This window comes from Drosophila mojavensis, unplaced genomic scaffold (genome assembly GCF_018153725.1).
Source record: "Drosophila mojavensis isolate 15081-1352.22 unplaced genomic scaffold, ASM1815372v1 contig_80, whole genome shotgun sequence".
Classification (NCBI taxonomy): domain Eukaryota; kingdom Metazoa; phylum Arthropoda; class Insecta; order Diptera; family Drosophilidae; genus Drosophila; species Drosophila mojavensis.
The window spans coordinates 186,151-195,286 of NW_025318906.1; the positions used below are offsets into that span (position 1 = coordinate 186,151).

The 9,136-nt window shown below is 38.6% G+C and overlaps 1 protein-coding gene across 1 annotated transcript in view; it reads left to right on the top strand.

The window, feature by feature from the left end:
- LOC6578240 (Krueppel-like factor luna) overlaps positions 1–7,119 on the top strand; it is a 79,056-nt gene extending 71,937 nt beyond the window's left edge. Inside the window, exons 3-5 of the mRNA XM_044010510.1 lie at positions 768–2,049; positions 2,107–2,253; positions 6,793–7,119. Of these exons, the coding sequence (XP_043866445.1) occupies positions 768–2,049; positions 2,107–2,253; positions 6,793–6,968 (1,605 nt within the window). The 3' untranslated portion in view covers positions 6,969–7,119. The remainder of the gene's footprint in view (positions 1–767; positions 2,050–2,106; positions 2,254–6,792) is intronic.
- The last annotated feature ends 2,017 nt before the right edge of the window (positions 7,120–9,136 follow it).

The following is a 9,136-nucleotide window of genomic DNA, read 5'->3' on the forward strand; positions in this document are numbered from 1 at the left end:
AACAAGGCAACTGCGACTATAGAGCAGCTGCAAACCCAGACACAAACGAACTTCTCTTATTTACGCCCGTTGTTAGTGCTCACAGCAGTAACACCATTAGGCAACACGTCGTTATTCGGGGCATTTAAGTGAACTTTATTCCTGCTGGTCGTGAACCTAAAAGTATGCAGTGTTTATAAATCTGCTGAGCAAAATTTTAACATGTAATTGCGTCAGAACATAAAACATAACTTACAATTAATGGTTTTATTTGCCTTGATGCCAGCGGCTCTTATAGAGAAGCTCAAAAACAACACCGCCACGGGTCACTGAATTAACAATTTAATGTTCTTGAAAATTCTTGAGCATCATTGAAAATTCTTTAATAGTATTATACGAAGCAAGTTACAGTAAACTAAAAAGAGTTCGTTTAAAATAACATATATTGGATTCCTGATACCTTACAAAGGGTGTATATATGTATGTAGTTATTTTATATATATATATATATATATATTTTATATATATATAATATTAATTTACCTTCCCTGTGTTGTTATGGTTATATTTTTGATGTACCGGTTCTACACTTAATATATATATATATATATTAAGTGTAGAACCGGTACATCAAAAATATAACCATAACAACACAGGGAAGGTAAATTAATAATAGAGCCGAACCCCATACCGAGTTATGGGGATTTGTATGTAGTTATAGATGGAATATTCAGAAATCTTATTTTGTATCCTGCTAACAATGCTTCGTGTTGTCATTGTATTTGCAGACTTGCTATGAACTGGAGCGCTACTTGCGCGACGAGCCGAAGCATCAGAGCTACAAAAAGATACACACAGATCTCGATTCAGCCTGGGACATATTTTCAACACCGGCGCGCTTGTTGGAGGAGCTTAAAATAAAAGAGAGTCTGGACACGATATCGACTACCTCATCCGTGTCTTCCAACTGTTCAGGCATATCGTGGGATAGCAATGGGTCACAGGCCCTCAGCTGTGCGGTGCTGGTTAAGCAGGAGCGCATTGACGAGGACGACGAGGAAGCGGCACATGTATTATCTTGCAATGAGAAACTGGACGTGCTGTTTGCTGCGCCACCCTCAGCCATATCGCCCAATCCTAGTATCTGCAGCGCCGGCAACATGACGCCCACCAGTAATAGCAACTGCACCGTCAGCAGCAGCGCCGTGAGCATAAGCAGCAGCAATTCTCACTGCAACACTATTACCCTGAGCTCTAGTAACAGTAGTGCGCCGGCTATTAAGGTTCGAGTGGTGCAGGCTAAATCGCAGCGGCATTATCATCTGGGTCAAGGTCCCGTGCACGACTTTCTGCTTCCCCCTCTAACGCCGCCCTCATCTCCTGAGTCGAACCTACGCAGTCATAATTATGCACAGCCGCCACAGCAGCGCCCGCAGCAAATCGACGCCAATGAGTTGGCCGCGATCCTCAAGCAGCAGCAGCAGCAACGACAGCAGACTTCAGCCGCAGCAGCAGCAGCAGCAGCAAATTCCACACCCGCGTCCGCCATTCTGCACTTCAGCAGCCAATCGCCCGGTGCCAAGAACTCCTCATTGTCGCAAGCCACAACGTTGCAGCTGCAACAGCAGCAGCAACAGTTGGCAGTGCAACACTTAAGCATATCGCCGCAGGTACTAAACAATACTAGTAGTAGCAGTTCAGCAAGCAGTATCAGCAGTAATAACAACAGCAGTAGCAACAGCAGCAGTAACGTTGATCAGTCGTCGAACAACCACAACAACATTCCGCGCAGTACAATCGTGCGGCTGACCACAGCCAATGGAACACCTGGAGCCGCCGGCATCAGTCTAGCACGTGTCATACAAATGCAAAACAATGGCAATGCTAATGTTGCTGCCGTGCTTAGCGCCGCAGCCAACAACACTAACAGCAACAATAACAACAGCAGTACCAATCTTGGCACTGCCGCATCCATGCAACAGCAATCGGCTGCAGCTTCACAGCAACAGCAACAGCAGACGCCACAAATTGTTGCCGTGGTCACATCGCTGTCTGAAAAATCAACAACTGGTGTGTATTGATTCATCTCCCTTAACTCCACTCGCCATAACCAAGTTAATTTCACAGCTTCTACCAAAAATCACCACCCGCGCCAGCATCACATCGATCACAGTCCGGACGCCAAACGTCGGATACACAAGTGCCAATTTCTGGGCTGCAAAAAGGTCTACACAAAAAGCTCACATCTGAAGGCCCACCAAAGAACCCATACAGGTGAGGCGCCACACGTAGCCAATTTAATTTAGCATTTCTGCCGTGAATATAGTTTACATTTGAATATAATAATCAGTGAAGTAATATAGTATGATTAAGTCGACTGCAGGCTTCATACCACGCCCAAAACACATTTCTGACTAAAACGACCAACAACTGCAACATAAATATGTAAACTCAGTTTGGGGTTGCTGCTCCCCATTAATAAATCAGAGTGCTGCGAAAACAACACAACAACCCCAGAGAGCATCGCGTCTGTGACCTGAACAGGAGAGCCCAGTGGACACAGGGCAGGACACAAGTGACACGTTGCATTGTTTTGCTGCCATTGTCCCAATATTTCCACACAGCCAACAGAGCGAACGTTGCCGCAGAAATATGTATACATATATGTACAAAGTCAAGTGCAGAGCCAGGAACATCCTTGAATGACAGTAGACGAGGCTTGAAATTTCAATAAAAATCGCATAATTCAAAAATGAATTATTGGTTACACGCATACATACTCGTGCATCTCCACACAGATTAAACCCAGCGATGAAATGTTATTTTATTGCTGCCACCATCAGCATCAGCGATTTCAGAGGCAAAGGATGGAAACCATATTAAACTCATCCATTGATTTGTGTGTACCTACACACGCGTATTCCCATCAGCGTGTGTGTATGAATGATAATGCGTTTTACAAGAGTTTCGGCAGTTTGCGCTTAACTCATAAAATATAACAACCAAATTTTTGTAAATTGAGCAAAAACAAATATGTGCGTTAACTCTGCATATGTCATGTACCGTTAGTACCAACTGATACTGCCAATTTAATTGAATTGGCCCATTTCAGTTATTGCATTTTCGTGCCGTATACAATCGAATAGCTAGATTAGTGAGTCAAGTATAATAGGCTACTCTCGTCTGGCCACGCGTTTAAATTGAATGCGTTCTCTCTTTTTTCTGTTATATTGAACTCTATGCTCGACTAAACAAAACAATAACTGCTTAATAAAAGATTTTACAATCAACAAGTTTGCAGAGTGTGAAAATGCTTATAGGCTCTTAGTTTTCCGTTTATCTTTAAAAGTAAAAAGTTTGTACTTCATAATAACAACAGCCGTTTAGGGAGGCGGGGCAACGGCTAAGAGGGAGGGGCGCACTTAATTGAGTCCCCTCCGGAATGTTTGCTCTTTTATATAAGTTGTAGTTATTGTTGGCCTTGTTGATGTTTATTTTCGTTTTTCGTTTCCATCATTTCAGGCAAATTATAAGCAAAAGTTTTGCGCTCCAGATTAAAGCTTTCAGATGCTTGCAGCAGCCATGCTTGCTCCAAACTAACCGTATTGTATAAAGGGACCTGATTAAGCTGTGTAATTAGTTATATATGCTCTACACGGACAGAGCATACAAAATAAATCAAAGCCAGGATGTCTTCAGACGATAAGAGATCAAAACATTAGATTGTCCGACATTTTCACAAAATGTAAATTTTTTCTACCTTTGGTTTGAAGAGACCCACAAAAAAAGTAATTATTTTAATGTCACCTTAGAGGACATGCGTAAAACGAAATTAAAGAATCATTTTCATGAATTACGCTTTGCTCAAACTGGGGAAAGAGAAGTTCTGCTTTAATTTGGAGAAACAGCGCAACGTTATTGATGATCGACTATTATTTAGATGTCCAATCGGTTTTTTTTTTGGTATGTGCTCAGGTCAGGTCAGAAGCCAGCCGGGCATACATTAATTTAATTTGGGAGTCTTGATTGCGCTGCCAGCTAGTTTATCCTTCTTGTTGTCTCCGGTGTTAGCGTAAAAGGAATTAATTGGAAAACAACCAAAATGGTGCGAATACTCGACAATTGATAATCAATTAACTCACCACGCAGAAAAGATTCCAATAAATGTGCGCAGTGCGCAAAAGATTTCAATTAGTTAAGCGCTCTGGCTGTAAAAAAAAAAAAAAAAACAGACAGGGTTATGGTTAACCCGAGCTTGGTAATAGCTGGTGGGAGTAGGGCCCTGCCGTTAAGAAAAGATTACTAGTGCAATCAAGCGGATAGACGCAAGCAGACCATAAAAATTGTGTTGAGTGCAAAAGCCGAGAAGGCGCATAGCGCATAAAAGAAAAGCTAAAGAATTGCGTGCAGCCTGCACCCTGCACTCTGCACTGTGCTCTGTGCAGCCTGCAGTCTGAAGTCGGCAGAGTGAAGTGAAAGGAATACCGAAACCTCTTTCTCGCCGCGTATTGCATGTCGCTCACCAAGGCATTCTTTCTTTCCTATTGGCTGCTGACATTAAAACCCAACGCCAGCAAAATTTATAAAATATTAACTGGCTCGGGGCTATACGTTAAGCGGCCGCTGCTCGTGCTGCTTTTGCTGCTGCAGCTGACTGCACCCCTTCCTCAAATACTTTATAAAGGCGCACTGCAACTGCGGCTAACAATATGGGAAGAAAGGAGTAACTTTATGTATAGAAACAAATAGCTGAGGTTAAGTTTTAACTGTGCCCGCTACAATAAATTAACAATAGAGCGATTGAAATAAGAACGAGAAACTCTTTAGGAAACAAAAAACACATAATACGGCTTTAACACGTCCAGTAAATGAGTGTAAAGCTGCTTTAAGGACTTTATAAGATTGGCTGCCAGTACACAATTTAAGCAAACTTGGCTGACTATTAAAAATTGATTGAGCATTTGAACAGCAGCAACAAATACGCAGGGGCAATTCGCAGAGCTTTAATCCCCGGTTACTGTGAAACATGAACATTTTTGGCACTGGATGTCGTTCGAATGCACTTTAATTTTAGACTCTCGGGTCGCAGCTGTATCTGTACGCCCAGTGCTTTGTGCACTTGACTGTGATTTACGCAGGCTGGAGCAAGAAAGACCCAAAGAGGCGAAAAAATGCCAAAAGTCAATGGCAAAGCATTTTACCAGGAACCCATACACGCAGCCACCCACATGAACACACTCCTTGTGGGTGTAAGTGTTTTTCGGGCACCCTATTTATTTATAGCCCTTGCTTCGATGTCTCGCTCACAGTTCTGACAACATGCCAAAGTGCAAGTGGCAGCACACCCACAAACGGGGAGTGAAATGTCCCATGTTGCAACGCCGCGACGCATCGCTGGCCGGACAGGGCTTCAGCAATGGCCAGAGAGTAAACAAATGGAAATTAAGAGAGCGTTGTTACTTGCTCGGTGGCTCAGTGGCTCAGTGGCTCGGTCGCTCGTTGGCGAGTCGTTTGTTCCGTCAGGCAGGCAAGTTGGCCGCAAGTGCATAATGTGAAATTGAGCACGGAAATATCACACATTTCCGCATGCATTAAGTTTTAAGCTGTGTATACTATATACATATACACTATGTATATATAAATATGTGTGTGTATGCATATACATATATATAAGCTGTTGTGGTGTGCGTTACAAAGTTTTCCACTCAGCTTTATGTATTTTTCTTGGCTGTCGTCTACTTTGCCGGTTATCTGGCTCCATTTTCCACCGCTTTTCTCGACAGCGGCAACGGCGAAGGCAACGCCGGCAATTTCCTGCCTTGGCTGCTGTTTGTCTTTTAAACTCAAATAATTTTGCCATTTTTTCTGGCACAACTGTGTACTGTGCTCTGTGTTCCACTCTTTGTGCATTTTTAGGTTTTATACTTTTGTGTGAAATTACAACTTCTGCATTTCCTTTTCCTTTCTGCCTGCCTGCCAGGCTGGAAGACTGGAAGGCAGGCAGGCAGGCAGGCAGGCAGGCAGGCTAGCTGGCTGGCTAGCTGACTGGCTGACGCTTTTGAGCTCTGTTACTGGCACTGTAACTGGCTTTCGGCGCATTGGCTACTGTTTTTGCCGCATCCTTTGAGGCTTTTGGCACGCATGAAAACTGTTGGCAAAGGGATTCGCGATTTGGCAAACTGTTTCACTGACTTCGATCTTAACGTAAATTTCGATGGCCGACTTTTCATTATTTTTTTTTCCAATTTTATTCTCTTTTTTTTTTTTTTTTTTTAATTTTATTTTTAATTGTCTTCAATTCCACCATTTACAAACTCGTTTGCATTTACTCATTGTTAGGTTGCACCCACTGCATACTTTACTGCGAGCACGCTGGCTTGGAAAAATTAAAAAATAGTATTTTCAATGCTTTCACAAATAATACAAGTATGCTTGAGGGTGCAATCGTCATGAGAACTATTTGACTACGATTTAAAAAGTTAAAATTATAATTTTAAACATTTCTGGTACTATGCACCTCACTCAGAGGCTCTCACCCAGCTGAACGTTGGAAAAAAAAACTTTTTTCATTTCGCTGTCGTAAAGTGGGAAAAAATCATGGCAACCTTTTTCCCACCAGCTATTTCGTTTCTTCCGTTGGAATTTGCAATATATTTAATTTTTCTTTTCGCTGGCTGCCACAGAGCGAATTGCAAGAACTTATACTGCATTCAACTCTTGATACCATCCCAGAGAATAACTTATTTAATAAGTAGGAACTGGCTATTTTTATGTAATTTCATTAAATCTTCTTAAAAACTTCTGCCATTGTAGGTGAGAAGCCGTACAAGTGCTCCTGGGATGGCTGCGAATGGCGTTTCGCTAGAAGCGATGAGCTAACTCGACATTATCGGAAGCACACTGGAGCCAAACCTTTTAAATGTCGCAATTGTGATCGTTGCTTTTCGCGCTCCGATCACCTGGCCCTCCACATGAAGCGCCATATGTAAAGAGAGATCTAAGTAGAAAGTGAGCATTACAGCAACTGTGTGCCATCACAAGCAGAAAGCGATGAATGATAGTGTTGAAGCGCTAATTAATGAAAATCACACATCACACAAGCACAAGCAATAATTAAAAAAAAAAAAAAAAAAAAAAAAAGAAAAACAAGAACAACAGCAACAATAAAATACGACAATTTGAGGAGTTAAAATCCGATACAAATTCAGTTTCGTTGCTCTTATTGTTTTGTTTATAACTTTATCCCCTTTCATTATCGTTTCGCTTGATCAGTTTTTTGTTATTTGTTTGATTTCATTTTAATGTTTAAGCATAAAAAATGTTTACTTCCATTTGCATTTAAATTGTTGACATCAAATATTTACCAAAGCGAAATAATTTTTTTTAGTAAAATATAAAGAAATATACTGAACAAAAATGCAGTTATGAATGAACTTAGTAACCACATTAAAAATATATACTATAAAGAAAAAAAAATAAGAAAAATATGTATCCTTTATGAACAATATATATTTTTTTGTTTTGTTTTTAGCGACAACAAATATTGTAAACACTGCCAAAACAAAACAAAACAAAATTAAATTTAAATGAATATAAAAAGAAAAAAGTAAATCAAATTACGACAAAATGTTAATATACAATACATATACAAAGATTTAAATTTAATTAAGGAAATGCATCGTACTGGCTTAGGTACAACAACAAAATACAACAAACACAAGTGCAAAATATGTTTTAAACAATAAATAAAAAGCTTATATTTTCTTACTTTAATTTAAATATATTTTAAATTTGTAAAATAATTGTTGTAAAGGTTGATAATATGTAGTATGTATGTCAAGCAAATCGAGCAAATCGAAATGCTTAGTAAATACCATTTCTGGCGCTACAAATTGATATTTTCAAAATAAGTCCTGTTAATGTAATTGTATTTATAACGCACATTTCTGTTTTTGTGATGAAAAGTATTATGATGAGTTTTTTATTTGAAGAAATCTAAACGATATTGTCATTTTTTTTCGATTCTACATAAACATTATATTTTGGACCAACTTTTACAAATTCTTCTTAATGTGCCTCATTAATTTAAAATAATCATATAAATAATTTTAAAACTAGTTTTTGTTTGTATATGAAAAATTTATATTTTTTTCAAAATTTCAGTAGGTCACATTCAACAAGGTTTTAGTATTCACTAAAGAAAAATAACAAAATCTCCTGGAATTGCACCAAATACGTCTTTGCAAAAGCGTGTCGAAAATATTTATTTTCCATAATGTGTGCTAATATTTTCTTAGTTATGTGCTGCCTTTATTTTAAATGAACCATTTCATTATGTTTAATATTTGATTATTTTTAAATATTTTTAACAAAAATAAATATTACAAAACAACAACTTCATTTTATATATTTTGATTTATGTTTCTTATTTAATTATCCGTATTTGATTTCTCCTCTTAAATGCACGACAAGAATGCACCTCCTCAAGGTAAAGGTATACAACATGCTCGAGCATTATCATTTGTGTGATGCGGTATTCTGTGATCAGACAACAAGAAGTAGCTATGGCAAGCAACGCAACACACATACACATATACACACATACACACACATATATATCCATTTGCACACAAAAATACACAATCATCAAGTATACATACATACTCATACATTTAGCCTTTATAGTTGTTTCTTGATTCGGAACATAATTCTCAAAGATTGTGAAGTGAAGATTGATCACATTTGAAAGGTTTGTGTGTGGCTTGTGCTATGTGTCATCTCAATGCTATAACAATATATATAAATATATACATACATATATACAGTGTCGCGTATGAATAAGAAGTTGCAAACTGAAAGTTCCCTTTAAGATTATATTATCAATAAAAAGGTACAATTATATTGGATAACAGTATCCTTTTTCGGCTTCCATGCGAACAAACCCAAGGAAATGCACTAAACAAGGTTATGATGTTGATAACGCAACTATAAATATTTAAACAAAACAAAAATGTGTACGATGTGTCAAAAATAAATTCAATCAGTTTAGTGTAACTTTTGAGAAAAAATTAAAAACCAAGCCCAAATCAAATATTTTGTATAGAAAATCCTTAACGATTCAAATAAAATCCAAAAAAAGAAAACCAATTAGATTATA